Below are 22,436 nucleotides of genomic sequence, written 5' to 3'. Positions count from 1 at the left end.
GATTTCCAATTTCTTTAGTTCAAGTGGGGCAGTAACTGGTTTGCAGAGCCCCATCAGGGTGACTGGGTTTGCTGCCCTGGCTTTAGACACAAGAGTCTTGGAGTCCAACATGTTTGCCTTTGAGATATCTTCTATTGTTGGGACAGGCAAAGTTGTCTCTCTACTTCTCAACAGCATACAGGAAACCTCTCCCCCTTAACCCAGACTCAGCTATCTTACTGAATCTAGATGACTGAGTACCACAGGGTAGAAGGTGGAAAGTCCCAAAGCTTTCTCCCAGAAGCCCAGGATTTATACATCCCAGCCCTGCCTCTTACTTTAAAGTAGCAGCTTGATAGTTCTTGCTGCTACCATCTGTCTTGCTGCTACCTCAGTGGTGAGACTGATAGGACTCTCCCACCCTATGCTACCTTTATGGCAATTAGAGGATGGCACATGTAACACCTTTGCTGCGGGAGCTGCACTGGGTTCCAGTTTGTCTCCGGATCCAATTCAAGGTGTTGGTTATCACCTTTAAAGCCCTACATGGCATGGGTCCAGGTTACCTGAGGGACCATCTCACCCCCATTACATCGACCTGTCCCACCCAGTCCAGCAGAGAAGGCATGTTGCAGATCCCGTCAGTGAGAGAATGTCGACTGGCGGGTCCTAGGAGAAGAGCTTTCTCTGCCATTGCCCCCGCCCTATGGAATACTCTCCCCCCAGAGGTGAGGCAGGCCCCTACCCTCCCAATTTTTTGGAGGGAATTGAAGACTTGGCTCTGCCAACTTGTGTGGGGAGAGGAAAGATACAATCGACCCTGGGGATGGCTGGTGCCTTGATAATGCTCCCTGAGCTTATTAACACTTAATTAACATCAGCCTCTTGGAAGTACCATAAAGGAAAATAAAGGAAGTTTGTTTTTTAGCATATGTTAATTAATTAATTAATTAATTAATTAATTAACTATTATCTATTTTGCTGCCCAGAGTCACCCCACAGTGAGATGGGGAGTGATAAACAAACAAACAAACAAACAAATATTAAAAGGTCAAAATGTAAAGTGAAAGAATTTAAATAGTACAGCTTTCTGACCAGGTACCCTACAGGCACAGAGACTAGCAAGTCTAATCCTTCTTTCCCTCCTTTTGGGAGATAAGCCTGTCTCATTGGAGAAAACCAATTAACTATTTTTAAAAAGAGAACATGTAAAAAAACTTATGACAAAGAAAATAAATTACAGAGCTGTCCAGATCATGATTTACAACATCTGGCACTTGTTAAAAAAGAAAATACCAAAAGAAAATACAATGCTCCAGACAGAGGTAAGAGATATTTCATAGTGTTGTTCTTGTTGTTATTACAAATTACAAGGGGATCCTAAAGAAAAAAAAATCTTCTTGAACATAGTCTGAAGTATGGATAGAAGTTGGGATTACCCTTAGTTCTCTAACTTATACAAAGAAATAAAGAACAGTGAGATTTGGTACCACACAGAGATCAAGAACTAGCACAATTTTCTGGCTAGACATGTTATCTATTTCTACAGAAATAGCAGGCCCCTGAAGCAATTCTTCCTCTCCCTCAACTTCCTGGAATTCTCCAGTTTCTTGGGGATTCAATAATAATAATTCAGAGGCTGCTAGGGAGAAAAAAAACAACACTCTTTTTCCAGTCTTTCCCCAGTTCTCCCTTTTGTTTTAAAACAATCAAGTCTTTTCTATCTCCATCAAGAGAGGAGTCCGGTAAAGACTCTGTATATAATCAAGAACCATTAATGATTAATGGCTAATTCTGCAACCTACATTCTCAACAATACCATTAAAAAACTTGTCTTCATCATCAAGCTTCAACTAATTTTTGTTGTATTTTGCTTTGTATCAAGTAAAATCCAGTTCTTAGGAAGTTCCACTGAATTAATGAGGACTTGCTTCAAAGTAGGCATGTATAGGATTATACTATAAAACTCCCTTTTTGCATTACTGTATCTGGAAGGCTATAATACTTATGTTCCAAATGTACATTGCATCTTAACTTATACTAAAATATTTGCTGCAATGTACAGTGGTACCTCGGGATACGAACTTAATCCGTTCCGTGACTCTGGTTGCAACTCGAGTTGGTCTCAAGTCGAGGTAAAGTTTCCCATAAGGTTCAATGTAAATCCGGTTAATCCGTTCCGCCCTCCGAATTTGGTCGCAACCCGAGGCAAATTTCCCCATAGGGTTCAATGTAAATCCGGTTAATCCGTTCCACCCTCCGCCCGAATTTGGTCGCAACCCGAGGCAATTTTCTCTTCAGAGCCTTACTCCTGCCAAGCCTGCTCTGCATTTTCTTTGGAGCCATGCTAACACACACACCAAAAACCTTCGCAAAACACCACAAAACACACCACAAACCTCACCGAACGTCTCCTTGCTACCGTGACCTCACCCACAGGAAGCCGCGACCACGTGGCAGCAGGGAAAATGGCCGCGGATCCGGTTCGTAAGTCGAGGCGAGTTTGTAACCCGAGGTAAATTTTGCCTGCCGAAGCTGGTCGTAACCCGAAATGTTCGTTAGTAGAGGCGTTCATAACCCGAGGTACCACTGTATTATATGCTGGCAGCTGCTCTCAATTTTCAAACACTACTACAGGTAGTCCTCGGGTTATGACGGCAATTGGGACTGGAATTGCCATTGCTAAATGACGAGTCATAAAATGCAACATCATGTGACCATGTCACTTAGCGACAGCAGTCCCAGTTGCCGTCATTAAACAAGGTCCTCATGGGACTGCAGCTTCCAACTTCCTGCCAGCTTCCCCATTGACTTTGCTTGTGAGAAGCCAGCAGGAAACATTAGAAATCACGATCATGTGACCATGGGGAGACTGTGACAGCTGGAACTCTGAGGACCTGTCATAAGTCCCCCTCGTTCAGTGCCGTTGCAAATTTGAACAGTCACTGAACAAGTGGTAGTAACCTGAGGATTACCTGTATTTTAAAATAAGCAGCATACATAATTGATTTAGGGGCTTAATATGAAAAGACATATGTACTATCATAGTAAGTCTAATTTGCATAAATTATGCACGCGCACATCTGGAGGGAACATTCCTGAAAAGAGCATAGGCACAGTACAGAGCAACCCAGCGTCCACTAAAACTGGCACTATCATCACACTTGCCTCAACTCCAAGCCTCAGCAGATGTTTCACAACTTCAATCTGGCCGCTGGCTGCTGCTGTATGCAGCAGTGTGTAACCCTTTTTGTCTTTGCACGTGATGTCAGCTCCACGGGCCACCAGTAGCTTCAAGACTTCCAAATGCCCTAGGAAGAGACAATGCAAAAAACTGAAACCATTCAAATGTTTCCATGCTACAGCAAATGGGGTTACAATATTCTAGATGAGAAAATAATCTGAAAGGATTATTCAAATTTTATGATCGTATGATGATTTTGCAAGATTCAGGAGTTTATTTTATTATGGTAGATTCTTACCTAGACTGGTGTTTTTTCATACTCATCCTACTATGTGGAGCATGATAACAGAATGCAACAGAAGCAAGGTTCAAATTTTGAATGCCAAGTACTTTAGGATAACATTATTCAAGCACTGAACAGGACAGAATAGGAGACTATGGGTAGCATGCAGGGTTGTAAATTCTTTTCCCCAATAAGATTCTTTTCTAGCAGGAATTCCTGCTACCCTGTTAATCCAAGTACAGCATTAACTCAGGACCAATAATACCTGGGGTTAAAACCTAATTAGTTTTAATTGCAATAATTTCTGTATTCAAAGTATTTAATTGGGGTTTCAGATCCCCAAAAAGAATTGCAACATGTTTTCCAGCAGCTCAATGCCTCTCTTTTGACCAAGAGTTAGGAGTTCAAGCAGCACTAGCCTTTTCGGAAACAACATTAAACTATGGTCCAGTTTTAACATCATACATTTAATATGTTTCCAGCATTCACATTTCCCCCTTTTGGTTCATTCCACTAAGAAGATATTAGTTAGCTTCAAAGCAACTAGTTTTTATAATTCTGAAATAAACTTTTGTTTTAAAAGTGGGTGTATATATGTACATGGGGGGCGGAAGCATGCACATTAATTAAAGTTCAGTGTTACTTTGCATAGAGTCAGTACAGCTGCTCCCACTCAGATTGAATAACTGGAAAATGCGGTGTTCCCAAAGGCCAAGTGGATTAATTTAGCCCTAGTCAGCTTCATTGATCATGTAAATTAGATTATGTCTGCTGCACAAAGTCCACACATCTGTTACAGTCCTCACTACTTCTTTCTTGCTTTCTTCTGATCAGTTCCATCCAACCAAATACTGGTAGTTGAGAGTCCAAAAAAGTGTCATGATCAAAGGTTTCGCAGAAGTAAGCGTACTGGTTTACTCTGTCTTACATTGTAGCCTGAAGACCTGATGTTTTCTGCTCAAAACTCAGGAGCCATCAACAGCCTCAATAAATGCAGAGCAGAAAAGAGAACATTCTTTTTCAAAGAATCATATTTTTAAGAATACACTTTACTGTGTACACAGTTTATTCATCTGTTGGGTTTAACAAATGATATTTTGCATCTTTCTACTGACCTCCAAATTGCACTGTCACTGCATTTTTAAGTAACCAAAGCTATCTAAAAGATAGCTAGCCCATAAAATGTGAATGTTTGAATTAAATCTTTGAAAGGTATAACAATAGATGTGACAGGTAGGGAGAACCACAGCATATTTTCTGTTAAGGATGTTTTTACAGTCCCAGGCTATAATAAAATAGTAAGAAAATTGGATGTAGAACTAAATCAAGCAAAATCCTAGAAGAATAAAATATTTTGTGACGTAAAGGGTGAAAAGACCAAGTAACACAAATTTGTGCAGTACATTTAAGGAAACTGCCACTGGAAAAAGAGACTGGGGTTTTTATACTATAGCATTTCTTGCAAAACAGAGGTTTAATCAATCATGCCACCTACTACTGCAGAATGAAATAAAAATAATTTTATTGAATAACCAGTTCATATATAGAAAATCTATAATGGGAGCTGGACAAGTAATTACACATAATTTCTCATAAACATGTGTACACAAAGCTATGGTCCCAAGTGGGAGATATGCTCATGAGGGAAAAGTACTCTAATTTGGTGCCCCCTTTGAACTCATACAAACTCCATGAGATTTGTAGTTTGCTTCATAAGAAATTACGATATGAAAGACAACTTGGTTCTTTAACATAGAAAAAATGGCAATTTTTCCTGTCCCAAATTTTTGCTTCTTAGCTGAAGTATAAAACAGATTACTGGGGAGTTAATGGGTCCAGATAGTAGTTTAACAGCTGCTAATGTTATCTTAATGCCTGTTTGTATAATTAAATTCCATCTAACTGGAGGGGGTTATGCAATTCATTACCGGTTGCAGACTGAATGTGGCAAGAGTAGTGAAATCAGTGGGTGGTAGGAATTAAAAGATGGAAATGTTAAGCAGCAGATCTAGTAACAGTAGTAACAGCTGCCCCTTACCCTGGTGTGACATCCTACACCTTACTGAAGATAAAGCAAATTACTCTGAGGTAATTCTGTATTTGGTACCAGATACAAAGTGGCAATCAGTTACTTAACTAGGACTATTGTTTTGATATGAGGCGGACTCACTGGGCTCCTGCTCATGTGGGCCACCCTGGTTCTGCTCTGGACCTCTGCTCCTAGCAACATATCTCCTCCCCACTAACATTTCCTGGGAAGATAGTTTTGCATACTACCAGCATATAAATGGGAGGGTGGGAGGAGGAAAAATTGGCCTGTGGTTACTCCTGGGGGGTTCCAGAGGCTTTGATTCTCTCCCCACTACTGTTTAACATCTACGTGAAACCCCTGGGTGAAGTTATCAGTTAGTCTGAGTAAGGTATCATTAGTATGCATCAGATACTAATGCCTGGCTGAACCAGAGATATGGTGGAAGTCTTGACCCAAGGAGGTCTTGTTGGTCCAAAAACCAACTTGTTCTCCACCAGGTCCAGTTCTGACTCTGGATGGGGTTGTACTGCCTGAAAGGAACAGGTCAGCAACTTGGGGATTCTTCTGGACTCACAAGTATTGCTAAATATGCAGGTGGAGACTGTGGACGGGAAGCCTTTGCCCAGCTTCAGCTGGTGTGCCAGTTGTAGTCCTCTGTATGAGGAGGGGAGGATTGCTAGGAGGTTTTTCTACAGGTTCTCCACTCCTTTGGAACAGCATCACCCCAGAAATTCAGACAGCACCCTCCCATTTAGGAAGGCTGTCAAGACAGAATTATTCCATACAGACTTTGACTTGTTACCATTCATTACTGATTTTTGAGTGGTTTCTGGTTTTTATTATTGGTTACTGTTGGAATTGTTGGAAATACAGCAATATATAAAAATGTTAACAAATAAATAAAATGGGGGAGGGGATATAGCAGTATGCCAGCAGCAACCTACTATCTCTGGCTCACTATTTTACTCATTATGCTATCATAATGATAGCATCTGGGCATCCTTTATTCTTGCTGGGCAAATATCCTGGGTATATATTTTTATATATAGCCTCTCTTAAAGACCTGTATATATCAAATACATCAAACAGAATGAAGGGGGTGTGCAAAAGGGGAGGGGAACTTACCCAGGAAGGCTGCCCAATGTATTGGCTGTCTCTCCTTCTTGTCACATGTGCTCAGATTGGCCCCTCTGTTTAAGAGCAAGTTTACCATCTAGCAAGAAGATAGACACAGAGAATTTTTTTGTAAAAATCAAATACTATACCAAAATAAAAATACAAGGCAACTGATATGGTGCTTCCTGCCACCTCCCCCTGTGGATGCAACAATTTATATATGTTAACGCTGGACCTGTGCTTTACAAGAATACTGAGGAACAAAAGAGAAATGGAGCAAAGAGATCTGGATTTGGGTAATCTGAAAATCCATTCTTATTACATAACAAAAACTTGTCTTTGCCTGCAAATCAGATTTTACCTATTTATGTATTAAAGCTTGCTATGGAAGACAAAATAGCCTATGGCTGCTGGAATATGTTAACCATATGTAACCATATTAATTAATGAATCATGCACCAGTATGCTACTGTGGAGTCCTTGGTGCTCTCCGAGCTTGGTTGTTTGCTTGCAGATATTTCATTTTCCAACTAATTTCATCATTAGTGAGAGTGAGTGAGGGGTTTGCTCCCTATTTATATGCAGTAGCTTGCCCTGCCAGTGTTGGTGGGGGTGTGGTTTTCTCCTTGGTAGTTCCTTGACTAGGGTATTGTTTTCTGCTTGTCTGTTGCTAATCCCTGCTTATCTGGGTGTTGGTTGGTTGGAATGGATGTGTTCTGGTCTTTTTGTTTCCTTCTTAGCTTTTTTATTGTCTCTTTTGAATGGTATGTAAATGTGGTTTATCTCTATGTGTCTATTGATGGTTGAACATGCAGTACGTTCATCTGTACGTCTGTACATCTATTGATAGCTGAACAAGAAGTATGTTACTTCTGATCAGTTGGAGTACATGAGATTTCTCAAAGTAGGGCAGAAAAATAAAAAGCCTTGCCCAGGAAGCATTCTGCTTCTGGAGCACATGGAAAAGTACCAAAATGAAGAATCTGAAAAGACCCCACAAAACATGGTTCCCAAAACAAGTTGGACTGCTCCAAATGGCTTTGCCTTAACCATAGTAATTGGAGATTCTATCATGTGAGTTTGTGTGTAACTATTTGTTTATTTGGCTAACGTGCTGCTTAATTTCTGAAGAGTCTGAGTGGCTATTATAAGTGAAAATAGTCTTTACAACAAAACAAATTTCCATTATTGCTCTATTACAGCTCATCACTGCATAATGGAGAAATAATGCATAAACATCTTTGGGAGGAAAAGCATGTCCCTTACCTCAATGTGCCCACTGTGTACAGCATGGTGCAGTGCCGTGCGGCCAGTGCGGTCTGCCACGTTAACATTACTAAGCAGCGGGATGATGGCCTCAGCACACTTGGTAGCTCTGTTGGCAGCAGCAACATGCAATGGTGTTTGCCAATACTTGTCACGAGCGTTGATGTCTGCCGAGTGCTTTAGGAGGAGGTTAAGTGCCTTCTGCCAGGGAAAGAACAGAAGACAGCTTTTAAGCCTGGGTGAATAGGACAAAGTACTACTACACAAGAAATAAGTACTAACAAGTGAAGAGATAATACTATGTTATGAACAGAAGCAGTTTAACGTAAAGAAAGTCTGCAAAACCTGAGAGAATAGGAAACACGAGAGGAGATAAGATGCTACAGTTTATATCTAACAATTCTGAGAAAGGACAGTGAGCAACCATGTAGGGTAATAGTCTTAAAATGGAGTTTCAATTATATTAGGAGTACCTCTCCCTAAATTCTCAGATATCCTGAAGTTTGGGCATGTTCACAAAGAATAATTGGTGTTGCAATCCCATATTTGGTGGCCACTTGATTGAGAAAAATTGGTCTAAAGGGGAAGTTATTGGCACAGTTAAACCCCAATTAATAAATTCCTCAGATTAAGGTACAAACAGCTAGGTTCATACTAAATTAGTTAAATCTTGTTGGCTTCTATTTTATTTATTTATTCATTCATCACATTTATATAGCCGCCCATCTCACAAACGTGACTCTGGGCAGAGTACAATAAAAATAGACCATAAAAGAAACAAACATTAAAAATTATTCCATAGTAAAAAAACATTAATATTATTTTAAAAGACTAAGAGAGCATCATCAATGTGTAAGAAACAAGGTAGCCATCTCACCCGTTCTCCATTTCTCTGAGATTCCCAAGCTTGCTGACACAGCCATGTTTTGAGGGAGTTCCAGAAGGTTGGCAGAGATGGGGCCAATCTCACCTTAGGGGGAATGATGTTCCACAGGGGGGGTGCCATAGCAGAAAAGGCTATCTCTGGGATCCCGCCAGATGTAACTCCTTAATAGATGGGATCCGCAACATACCCCTTCTGCGGGACTTGATGGGACGGGCAGACGTAATCGGTTCCTCAAATACCACAGGTCCGTACCATGGAGGGCTTTAAAGGTCAAAACCAGCACCTTGAACTGGACCTGGAAGCAAATTGGCAACCAATGCAGCTCGTGGAGCAGAGGTGTAATGTGTGCCGTTCTAGGGGCACACATAAATGCCTGGGTTGCCAGCTGAAGCTTCCAAATGCTCTTCAAGGGTAGCCCCATGTAGAGCACATTGCAACAGTCTACCTGGTTGGTGACCAGGGCATGAGTGACTGGCACACAACGCTTGAGCAGGAGTTGCGAGTCCAGGAAACCCCCACACACAAATTGCGCACTAGGTCTATTTGGGGCAGCATGACCCCATCCAGTACTAAAGATGGCAAAGTCCCAAAACTGGAAGGCCCCAAACCCAAAGTCATTCAGTCTTGCCAAGGTTCAGTCAAAACCTGTTGTTTCCTGTCCAGGGCCCCCCAACTCCCAAGCACTGGGATAGGACTTCAAAAGCATCACTAATTCTCCATGGGCAGAGACTTATAATTAGGTATCATCAGCATACTGATGATACCTCACTGCATGGTAACAGATGATCTCACCCAGTGGCTTCATGTAGATGTTAAACAGAAGCAGAAAGAGCACCAAACCCTGCAGCACCCCATATAGTAGGGGCCGAGAGCGGGATCGCTCACCCCCCAATCAACACTGACTGGTATTGACCCCAGAGAAAGAAGCACAAACAGTACAGTACAGTGCCACCCACCCAATCCCCAGTCGATCCGGAAGGATACTATGGTTGATGGTATCGAAGGCCACTGAGAAGTCAAGTAGAGCATGGACAGATACACAACTCTCATCCCACTCTTGCCAGAGATCATCTACAAACTCACTGTCTACTCACTGTCACTCATGCCCTCGTGACCTCCTGTTTGGACTACTGCAATGCACTCTACATGGGGCTGCCCTTGAAGAGTATTTGGAAGCTTCAGCTGGTACAGAATGCAGCTGCCCGGGTTGCAAATAGTGTCAGCTACTCGGCACATGTAACACCACTGCTTCAAGAGCTGCACTGGTTGCCAGTGTGTTTCCAGGTGCAATTCAAGGTGCTGGTTGTCACCATTAAAGCCCTTCATGGTTTGGGACCAGGTTACCTTAGGGACCACCTTTTCCCAGTTGTTTCTACCCATCCAATCTGGTCCAGCAGGTTGGACATGCTCTGGGTCCCATCAGCCAAGGAATGATAGGGACCAGGAGACGTGCCTTTTCTGCTGTGGCGCCTGCCCTCTGGAACATCCTCCCTCCTGAGATTAGGATGGCCTTGACCCTTTTGGCTTTCTGGAAGGCCTGGAAGACCTGGCTTTATGCCCGGGCCTGGAGGCCCGAGCATGCAAAGGGCCCCGTTTCATGGTTGTGCTGATACCAACAGCTTTTAAAGATCTCTTGGCTGCATTTATATTTATATTTAATTTTTTGTACTGCTTTAAATGTTGATTATTTTTATTGTTGTTAGCCGCTCAGAGTCACTGGTCTGAGATGGGCGGCTATATAAATTGAATAAATAAATAAATAAAAAACATGATCAATGCTGTGTCCGTCCTATACTTAGGCCTGAATCCTGACTGAAAGGGGTCCAGATAATCTGCTTCATCCAGGGTCCTCTGTTGCTGCTGCGCAATCGCCTTCTCAACCACCTTCCCCAAGAAGGGGAGGTTAGATTCAGTTATGGTTTCTTGAGGATGGGTGAACCAGTGCCTCCTCAAGAGGCAGAGGAACAAACCTCTCACTCAAGGAAGAATTAACCACGCTAGAACCCACCCACAATATACCACTCTGGGCAGCTTTAGTTAGCAAACAGGGGCATGGAACTGAAGAACAGCTGGCTGAGTTCACAGTCATAAGGATCCTGTCCACTTCCTCAGGCCCAACAGGTTCAAACCATTCCCAGATAACAGGGCAAGACTCCACTCCAGGCATCTCCTCTGGACCTGCAACAAGGACCACGTCCAACTGAGAATGAATTTGAGCGACTTTGGCAGATGCTCAGCAAATTTTTCTGCATGGCCTTGTAGGGGGATCTCCAAATCCCCTCTACCCAAGAGGATGCATGTCATCCAAAACAAGGCTGCCAGACACCTATTCCATGGACGCAATAAGGGTGGAGAAGTATTGTCACTTCTCTGGCCTTACTGCCACAAGGTAGGCCTTTGCTTTTTTGTTTTTGGACTGTTTTTTATTATGATTTATAAGTTTTAGGGTATTTGAAAGATATGGTTTTTAACCAGAGTGTTGTTAATATTCAAAGGAAGCTGATTTAGGCTTTTTTAAAATTTTAACTGCATAACCCACATAGAGTTCTGTGATTGGGCAGTATATAAATTGATGCAATAAATAAGTAATCTTCTTTTATATTTTATATATTGGTTATGCAGACTCAAGGCTTCTCCAGTAAACAAACAGGTTTTGGAACTAGCCACTACAAGGCAATCATCGTTAGACTCCTGCTTCACTCCTATGTCCCATGGGAAAATGTATGGTGGGCTACGAAGGAAGAAATGGCCAATTGAACATGGCTCCATTCTTTGTGGAGCCAACACCCACAGCAATTAGAGGAGCTGGCCTTGGTCCAGCTCTTCAGAATCATCTCCTGATAAAGGAGATTGACAGGATCACCCACAGGTACTCCTTACAGAGATTCCCTGTTAAGAGATTGCAATATAGCAATCTCTAGCGGGTGGAGTGCTCTGGGAGTCGAGGGAAAAACACTGAGTCCAAGCCATGGTGCGGAGCCTTCAAAAGGACACTAGATTTGCTTTACTTCCTCCTTTAACTAACATCATAAACTGCCTATGTGTGATTTATTTGGCAATTAAAATACTCCTGAAAGATAGTTGCTGTACACCGGGAGTATTTCCTACTATCCTGGGAGAAAGAAGACCAAAGTAAGTTTAAAGATCAAAAAGAAATATTTTAACATTTGGAAACAGCGAAAGGGAATTAAGAATGTTGACTGGGGACAGCTAAGAGGCTAAATGGATTTGAAACAGCTTTCTGAAGGATTGTTTTAAATGTTTAAAAAAAATACAGTAAGTGAATTTGGATTTAATTGCAAGAAAATCTGCCCTGGGAAAGTTTTGCTTCTGAAAATAAACACAAGACTGAGCTTTCAAGGTCAGAGGGAATGGAGACTAGAGGAATATACCTCTTTTAACATAATGGAGGAGTATCCTTCTTTCAAAGAAGAATTTTTAGCTGTTTGGAATCAGTATGTCCAGGAACTATTTTTAAAATTGGGATTAACAGAGGTTGTAGAAGAAAAGATTTTACTGGATAAAATAGCAGTGGAGGAAGACTTGAATAAGGATTCCAAAATGGACTTGAAAGAAATGCCAGATTGTAAGAGAGACGTGGAAGATATGGAAAAAGATGCTGTGGATGTGAAGATGGACTCAAAGTTGCTTGATTATGAAAATGATACGGAGAAAAAGTTGTAATGGACTGGAAGAATGACTTTGAGAATTATCCTATTTTGGACATACAGAAGGGAAATACCAAATCTCTGAAACCTTTTCTGAAAATAAATAGGAAGAGAATGATAAGAGATTGTTATTTGGGGTTTTATTTGGAGAAGAGACTGAAGACTGAGCTTTTCAAAAACAAGAGAAAGGAATTCAAAGTGGATTTATCAGATCAAGGTTAAATTGTTCATGTTTTGATCTTGGATTGTTAATACTGAATTTTCTTTTTCTGACCAGGACTTTAAGATAATTATTTATACCTGTAAAAGTGATTTGTTTGGTTTAGTTTAAAACACATATGTAATTGTTATTAGTCTTTTCTAGGGGAGAGATCCTTTACGTTTCATTTCTCAGAAAAAACTTAGAAGTTAAAATGCAAAATAGACCTATTTGTTTAAGCTTAAAATATATAGTTTATTGTTACTGGCACTCTTAATGCTTTTGCTGATTAGATTGGCTGTTGAATATTTTTTATAATTTGGTTATTGTTTAGGGCTGAGAAAGGGAATGAAGAGGGCTTTTTTTTTTTAGTAATACTGGAGAAGGTGTTAAATTACTATTAATGCATATACTTGTTTGGAGGGAGGGGGAAGCTGGCTGGCTGGCTGGCTTGCTTTCTTTCTATTTGTAGGTTTTTTAGTTTTGTATTAGTTTATATATATATAAACTTTAATAAAAATATTTTTAAAAAAGGAAAATGTATTGCTGGTAATAGCCTGCAGACATTTCTATAATCCTTCCAACTCCATCATCCAAAAGGTGTTGCTGCCCAATTTGTCCAAGAAGATAAAGACTGTTCTATCAGATTCTCAAAATATTCAGTACAACCAAGAATGAAAATACAAAAGGGGAAATGAACTGCCCTAGACATGGCAGTTTAATATGTTCAGTGTCTGGAATTCACTTTGTCACTTTACTAGGTACATGTCTATAGAACCCTGTAAAACTCCTGACACTTACCTCATTACGAGAAGCTGCAGCACGGTGTAACGGGGTTAGCCAAAGAGTGTCCTTTGCATTGACGTTAGCACCTGTCCAAGGAAAATAAAGGGGATGAAGCAAGTTCTCTCATGCATGGTTGATTAAGAGAAGAAAACAAACATTATATTAAACTGGTTGAATAGCAAGCCTTAGACTTTTATCTTAGCAATAAGACCCTTTTAATTCTTAATCTCAGTGCTTATTTAACAAATGGCTCTTTCACAGGGAAACTACAAACTGATTAATAAAAAAAGAATAGTAGTACTGCATTTAGGAGACATCCCTGTCTTTCAAAAAACATGGCTGAAAATTAAAATTGTCCTATTACGTGCCAAACATTCTATATGAAAAATCAGCATTATTGGGGGGAGGGGGGAATGAATTACATTTTTAAAAGATGTACCTCCCAGAACTAACTCCCACAGTTTACCACAAAATTCCTCTTAATTATCAGTAACATGCTCAAGAAGCAAGCCTAATAAAGGGATGGAAAGGACAAAAGCTCATTCCAATCTTCATCCAGATTTTAAGAAAAGAGAAAAATGATGTGGGTAAATGTTGCTGGCAGTCTTCAAAAACTATAGCTTGCTTTAGATTATCATGAGCCAATTTTTTTTTATGGCAGTTAATTTGGAAAGATTTAGCACATGCATCAAAAACCATCTGTGTGGGCTCCACTGTCCAGAAGGCTAATTCAGCCCTGCAACCTGCACAGGAAGAGTTACAGTATACAGAGCTATCAGTTTTAAAATAGCTTCACTAAACAGAATGAGAACATTTCCATAAATCTCTGCTGCTTGAGAATCATGACTAGCAATAAGAATATTACTAACAGCAATCTGCTAGCTACAGCACTTTTAATGTGGAAAGCACTATAATGCTTTATGAGTTCTCATTCGTTCTTTGTGACCATCCGAATAACAGATCATTATATTTCCTGTTTTAAAGACTGCCAGAGAAGTGTGCATCTGGGTCTTCCATACTTAAAGCCAACAATGGGACTAAAGAAACTTGATTACTACCCCATTACTATCCCTGACAGTTTGGCCAATGATAGATAAGCATGCCCAAAATAAAATAAAAAATGGGACCAGTTCCCCATTCCTACCTGATAATATTAGGAGTTCAACAATAGGGGTGTCCCCTAAGTATGCAGCTGCATGCAAAGGGGTTCGTCTCTCTTGGTCCTGATTTGGGGAAACAAGATAAAAATAATCAATATACATTTTAAAAATCGTGTCTTCTAGATTCTACATAATCTAGGGATTTTCTTGTCTGCAGACAATCACCTTGTTCTGCTTACATCTGCAATATATTTCAACAATTTATATTACAAGAGTCAAAAACAGTGACTAAACCCAATGGTGGATTTTACTTATTTACAGGTAGTCCTTGGCTTATGATAGCAATTGGGACTGGAATTGCTGTTACTAAGTGACATGGTCATAAAGTGCAACATTATGTGACAGTGCCACTTAGCAGCGGCAATTCCAGCACTCCTGGTTGCTGTTGTTAACTAAGGACCGCACAGGTCATTAAGAGAGGACCTCACGTGACCATGATTCCGACTTCCTGCTGGCTTTCCCATTGACTTTGCTTGTGGGAAGCTGGCAGGAAACATCGGAAATCGCAATCACATGACCACGGGGACACTGCAACAGCAAGAACTCCAAGGATGGGTCATAAGTCCCCCTCATTCAGCACCATCGTAACTTTGAACAGTTGCTGAATGAATGGACCTAACCCAAGGATTACTTGCATTTAATTTTATTACAAGTGTTTATATGGCCACCCAACTCAAATAACGCGACTTTGAGCAGCAAACAACAGTAGACAATCAACAAGAAAAAAAATCAAAAGCATAATAAAAAAGTTACTCAAATATGCAAAATGGCAAACTGATAAAATGGATCATAGCAATCAATAAAGGGCTCCTCTAGACCCAAATTTAACTCATTAGTCAGAAAGACTCAATTTAAATTATATTCATTTCACTTCAGAAAAATTCTATAACTATTTCTAGTAACAGTGCATTCTTGTTGTTTGATATAATAGGAATACATACATTTTATTACCCAATGTGAGAGGTAGATTCCATTTTTTGGAGGAATACACTACTCTCGCAGGGTTTGTTTTGTTTTGGAAGCACCAATAACCAGATTGACCCAGACTCAATAAACACAAAAGGCTGGAAATGTGGACAGCTGGTTGGGTTTTTGTATCTCTCTTCAGTGGCTGGAGGAAGACTTTTATTTTACAAAAGGAAAGCTTACCCCCCCCAAAAAAGTAATTTTAAATTAAAAATGCCTTCAACTAATTCAGAAATTAATCTTAATAATTAAAATTATATTCTATTTTAACTATTTTCTATAGGCTCTTTATGTACACTATATTCTTTAAAGTTCAACTTGACAGTATCTTCATATTTTTCTAAACTATCTCTCTCATATATTTGTTAACTGCTGACCTTTGTATTTTCTGTTTCTTAATCTCTGTATATGTCTATTGTCACCCCCTATAGAGCTATACTTTTTTTCCTACAAAGTTCAATCTGTCTTTTATCTTTTTCAGTTTCTGTTTTCTATTTCTGTTTTGTCAAACTCTTTTTCTTCATCTTTTCAACTTGCTTGTTCCTGGCTGGGCTTCTTGACTCTTCTCTTCCCATCTTGGTTCCAGCTGAGGGAAATGGCTAGAAGAACATTTCCCTCAGGCCAGGCCTGAGGGAAGGAAAAAAAGATGCCTCTCTCAGCTGCTGCCTCCTTTCCTGCTGCCTCTTTCTCAGCAGGGCTGTCTATCCTTTAGTTTTATGCTTCATTTTTACTCCTAGACTTTGGCTCCATCTATTCAGCCTCTTCATGAGACCTGGGGCTGCAGAGCTACCAGGCAGCCATCTTGTCTTCCCTTCTCCTCCATGCCTCCTGCCCCACGCTGCTGTTTGATTGGCAGCTGGGTTGTCCTGACGATGGGGGAGGGCCAAGAAGGGAGGGGAAGGAAGGAGCACAGGTGCTTATAATCTGCTTAGGCAGTCTGTCCTTCCACAACCATATAAAGGAATTTTGTCAGAGTTCTTTCAGAATAATTTTCCTCAAAATATTGAATGATGCCCTTAGAATCAAACAAGCACATAAAGGTAGTCCTCGACTTATGTCCATTTGTTCAGAGACTTCAAAGTTACGATGGCGCTGAACAAAGGAAGTTACAACAGGCATCTGAAGTTACAGCCATTGCAGTCCCCCGCGGTCGTGATCAAAATTTGGGTGCTTGGCAGCCCACCTGCACTTATAACCACAGGGGTGCTTCAACTCCCCCCACCCATCTTCCCCTGATCTCTGCCCTTCTGAGTACCCTGCACAGTAGCATTAGTGATGGTGGCAGCACTGGGGCTGAATTAGAAGCCCAGGGCCTTCAGCAGTCTCAGCCGGCTGCCACTAGCCCCCAGCCTCTACTTCAGTCCCAGTGCAGCCGGCACTGCTGTCCTGGCCTAATGACCACAACTGGGACTACTGGAACTGCTGTCACTAAGCAGTGCGGTCATGTGATGTTTCACCTAACAACCACATTGCTTAGCAACAGAGGTTCTGGTCCCAATTGTGGTCACAAGTTGAGGACTACCTATAATATTTGTGAAGTCATGAGAAGCTGAACCAGCTTCAGTTCAATTAATTATTGTGGATGTTTGGGGGATACATTTGCCATGATGCATTAGAAAAAAGCTTCAACAGCTTTAAAACTGTATTACTCCATCACATCAAATTCTCTATTTAACTTCTTTGCATTCATACTTTCAGAAAGAGGTAAGTTATTTCTTATGAGTGTATTAGCAAATATAACGGAGTAGAAATTATGCTCACAACTATATATCTGCAAGATATGTTCATCTCTTTAAAAAATTAAGATTTAAAATCTGATTCCCATTAAAACTTAAAATCAATTTGATTGATATACAGAGAGAGAGAGAGAGAGAGAGAGAGAGAGAGAGAGAGAGAGAGAGAGAAATGAAGCTGATTTTTATCTAACATGCCAAATACTAAGTAGCAAAACTATTAAACTTTTCTGCCTACATAGTTAGCATATCTTCCACAAACACACTCAATGTATCTGCCAAAAGCCAGTAATGTTTGGTTAGAGAAATAATTTGCCTCAAGCCAGAAACAACTGAGCATCCTTTGGGTAGACAGACAGGACATAAATTGAATTATACAACTATTGTAACAATATCTTGCAGAAGTCTTATATGCACATGCCACGTTCTTGTTTTTCTCCAGTGCCACAAAAAGTACAAATTAATCCACCTGCCCTCACTATCTAGTAATAATAACCTCGTCTTTCAATCCACAAGTGATGTTGGCTCACAAAGGTTGGGCTGCTTCTGAATCTGACTGATCATTCTTAACTCCTGCCAAGTTAAGTGATCTTAATTAGAAGGAAGATTTTTTTTGCCATGAATATACAATCTTACCTTTTATATTTTGATGTTATTCTTCCTGATTAATTTCAAGGATAAATTAGCTACAAAGAATTGAGTAATCTTGCCAAAATGCCTTCCAAATTGTTCCTGAAAATTCTAGGGTTCCTGAACACTTACCAATGGCTCCTCAGTGAATAAAACTCAGTAAGTGTGAACAGGTTTTTTGTGAAAAGCAGCTAATCTATATAACTAGTGACTTTTTTACACAATCATAAATCAACATTAATTGTGCTATTCAAAGAAAATAAGAATAAGCCTAATGCATGGCCAATGCCTGACACTAGTCAAATGTGTGCCTTAGAATCCTTAGCAATATACAGTAGTAATATTCTGTCAATGTGCCTGGATTATACACACAGGTTTCCCTGAAAGTAGAATACTAATAGTACAAGGATATAAAATAACATGTATGCAAAAGTACTGGTAGCAAGCTGGTTAATCTCAACTTGGTGTCTTCTACATCAGACAAAATGGCAAATGCAATTAAAAGTAAGGAAAGCAACAGCACAGTCATAGATTGGCACATCTAATACATGGCAGTCCTGACATTAAAGTTTCTCAAATATTTTCCTCCATCCATTTTTTGTAACTTAGATTTTTACCAGAAATATTACAGTAACTTATCACTAGGTGCATCCAACTTCATGCTGCCATCACAAACTCCCAAATATTTTTATCCAGAGATGTTTTGCCTATGCAAATCAGTATTATTCCAACCAGTATATTCATCTCAATATCTATAGTCTGTGAATATTGAGACTACATTATATGATGAAAAAAAATCCTTGCCTATTTGATGAGGTTTGAACAGAATGTTTTAAAAAGCTCTTAACACTCTGACACATAGAAAAAAAATATTTTTACTGCAATGTTGGAGAGAACACTGAGCAATCGACAATAAAGCAACAAAATCTCATACAACTCTCAAGTGCCAAATTCACCCGAAGTAGAACATTTTCAGTGGGAAACTTTGACCCTGGAAAATTTTCTGCAGAAAACATTCTGACCCACATCTCTGCTTTCCTCACTGACATATAAGTCAACATCTATAGTCAATCCAGTAGTGAAAATCAGTCAATCTGAATGCATTAAGCAAGAACACAAGTACACTGATATGGAATATTAGAGTTGTGTAATGCATTCAAAAGGGTATTTCATGACCTGCTACTTGAAGTGTCAGGGTGACTGTGAATCACAAAGGCTCAGCATGGCTGCTTTAAATTTTTTTGCAGGTTTTCTGTGCATGTGTCCACATACCCAGAAACCACTTCCACTACTTTGGTGGCAATCCTAGCAGAAATGTTCTTTGCATATGCATATGCATGCCCAGAAGAGTGGGGAGAAAGCCTTAATGTGACCACCCTAAGACTTGAAGAAATATGACTGTCTTGACACTCAAAGCAAGGGATACTTAGTTGTTCACTGCTCCAAGCTCTACATATCATGAGATTGCTCCACTCTTCCTTATGGGAGAGGTTAAACAAATCCAGAAGCCCTATCAATCATTTCTTTTATTTAGGATCCTGGACTTATAACTTCCAAATAAACCAAAAACTGGAAATCAAGAGCAAACCAGTTTTCAGATTCTAACTTGGAGAGGAATAAGATGCGGGGCCCCAGTTTAGACACAGTGTTACCCAACTACAGATGAAGCTTATAGGTTTGTCAACCCATTTCTGTTAGTGAAGAGTTAAGCAAACAATGAAGCAAGTCATACTTGCACACTTGATCAACTACAGTAATCCAAAACTCTGGCCTATTATATATGAAGTTTAATAATCAAGTGTAGAAAACTACGTTTATTTGCTACTACATAATTACTATGGTTTTAAAATAAGTATAATGGCCTCACCAGCAACTCAAATGACTTACAATAATAATAAAAAATGAATAACCAACCAAAAAGTCAAAGCAACAGCATCAAAAATTATCTCAAATCAGCTAACCTAAGTCAAGCTAAACCAAAGATTTTAATAAATTGAATCATGGTTACTTTGATCAGTAAATACTCTCATTTTTAAAATCAGTTTTAAAACTGATTTTTAATAAGATATCAAGCTGGGCTGAAAACTCTTAGGAATACAATTAAGGAGGGCCAGCAACCTGATTGAGCACTGAGGGCTAGACTGGAAATGAATAAAGATCCTGCACCAACTACCAACTTGAACAATTCAGTTGCAAATAATTAACCTAATATGCACTGAACATTTTTAAAACAAAGGACACTAAGTCAGTGTCAACAGACATATTGAACCTTTGTCATGTGTTTGCCTTGCAAGTATCTGTCCTATTATTAAAGAATCTCAGTTCAGTGTCTCAAAATGCTAAGTACGGGAAATGAAATGATGACATGAATCTCAACATATCAGCTGTTCCCATCAATTTTTCAAATAGATGTCAGAAAAAAACAAGTAGCAATATAAACATACACACACCCATTCAGAAAATTTATTGAGGGAATTCTACTCCCTTTGCACAAGATAACAGAACTTAAGAAAGGAATAGGGAATGACTCAAAAATATTTTTAGATTAGTGAACTGAATTTTAAACAAGTGCTTTAGAATGCTGCAGAGCAAAGTTACAATGCTGCAACAAATACATGAAATTCTACACTGAAATATAATTATGCAACAAATACAGCCTGTGATATCAGCAGGTCTAAATGGATGTCTGTGGTCTGTGATGAAGAATGGTCTGTGATGAAGAAACAAACAGAAATGTGTTGATGGGCAACAACAGGGTGAATTGTAGGACCAGGTAAAGAGTGGAAAATAATTGCTTGGTGGTAGAGGTAACAGGATTTGGACCAATAGTAAATGGTAGTAATTAAGTAGATGAATTGCACTTCCTTGAAACAGTAGAATGTTAAAAGAATACATTCAGACTGTTTTGAGATATTTCTATTCTAAACTGACTCCTCAAACTATCTCAAATAATTTTCCCTGATCCCCTTTCTCCAACATCCTTTTCTAAATGAACCTCACAGCTTCCTTCCCTATGAAGCTATTGGCTGTCATTCCTAATTGATTAAAGGGAGAGAAGATCTTGAAAACAGGATCTTCATTCAACTTTCCAGTCATTGTTAAGCATGTATCTTGTCTGCTTATGGGAGAGAGAAGATTTTAGGCCTGTATCACTACATCAAAACTAATTTTTGTTGGAATATCTAAGGTACTCCTCCCAAGAACTCCAAATGCTTCCCCACCATAACAGGCATTTGCAGAGGTTCTGTGACTATCCGTATTCTCCTTGACAGATCAGCAATGTAAATATATTGCAATGCCTTAAAGGGACATAATAGTGTCATCTTCCTAAAATTAAGGAGGCCCAGGTTTGGTCAGTGTCAAGAAAGAGAGTTTCTATGGTACACAAAGCAAAACAAGCAATACAGTAGTTCAATCAAAGAGCATACCATTCATATATTCTGCAAATGGTGTCAAGGTCTTTGTATGATCCTGCTAAATCTCCCATTCCTCTACATTATTTTGTCATCTCCATCAAGTGAGGAAAAAACCCTTGAAGAATGTCAGGAATTAATACACATCAATTGGAAAAAAACTAACACATAAAAGAAGAGGAGAAAAGTTTGTTTCTAAAGTCCATGAAGTTCATAGTGAAAATTCAGAAGATATGGATTACTTCCAATTAGATACATAATCTTGAATTAGTTCATTATTTTAAATGAATATATAGTTCTATAAATAATATATAGTTCTATAGTGTCTGTAAAACACTCTGTACTTAATGGATGGGGAGCCACTGATTTTTTTTTCATAATTTTTATTAAAGATTTTAGTTACAATAATAAGAGCAAATACAAACTAAACTCAGAAAAAGGAGAAAAAGGAAGGAAGGAAGGAAGGAAGGAAGGAAGGAAGGAAGGAAGGAAGGAAGGAAGGAAGGAAGGAAGGAAGGAAGGAAAAAAAGAAAGGATAGAGAAAAAAATATGTAAAGAAGTAACTTCTGATCTTCACTGCAAAAAGTAAAACCAAATTTGATAACTCTTCACCGCCTTTAAGATTACAAACAAATATCTCTTCCGGGGAGCCACTGATTCTGAGATGTTGTTGACCTACAACATCCAGCATCTGAGGGTATAAGCTATACTGGCTGGGTCTCCTGGTAGTCGCAATACAATATTATCTATAGGACTAGGAATTCTTCATCTCTACTGTGTACAATAATGAATCTTCTCTGTGTTGTAAAAATATATCTGACTCCATTTTTATATACATTGCTACTTCAGCAGTATGATAATGCTGACAACTGCAGTGGACTTCTAATTAATTTTAAATAAATCTTGATAATAAACTTAATTTTGCTTATTACAATATTGTTAGTTTCTAGTTTTATTTCTCCAAATGAAAAAATCTTTTTCAGAGTAAAATCCTATATGTATCAACTCAAAATTAATCCTTACTGAATGAAATGGTAAAATACACTCAGTTGTATACAGAACTACAGCATTACATACATTCTTACCTGAAAGCACTGTAAGTGCACTAAAAATGATGGGGCTTACTTCTGAGTAG

General features: G+C 39.3%; 1 protein-coding gene across 1 annotated transcript in view; it reads right to left on the bottom strand.

Moving 5' to 3' along the window:
* The window catches only part of ANKRD52 (ankyrin repeat domain 52), a 90,467-nt gene that overhangs the window by 52,526 nt on the left and 15,505 nt on the right, over positions 1-22,436 (bottom strand). Inside the window, exons 3-7 of the mRNA XM_007425786.3 lie at positions 14,544-14,622; positions 13,415-13,485; positions 7,861-8,061; positions 6,604-6,691; positions 3,148-3,290 (exon numbers count right to left, since the gene is read on the bottom strand). Coding sequence (XP_007425848.1) covers positions 3,148-3,290; positions 6,604-6,691; positions 7,861-8,061; positions 13,415-13,485; positions 14,544-14,622 — 582 coding nt within the window. The remainder of the gene's footprint in view (positions 1-3,147; positions 3,291-6,603; positions 6,692-7,860; positions 8,062-13,414; positions 13,486-14,543; positions 14,623-22,436) is intronic.

Source organism: Python bivittatus, unplaced genomic scaffold, assembly GCF_059951505.1.
Source record: "Python bivittatus isolate LINGU-HERP-01145 unplaced genomic scaffold, Pbiv_v1 ctg000220_np1212, whole genome shotgun sequence".
NCBI lineage: Eukaryota > Metazoa > Chordata > Lepidosauria > Squamata > Pythonidae > Python > Python bivittatus.
This window is presented reverse-complemented; position numbering and strand designations above follow the sequence as displayed.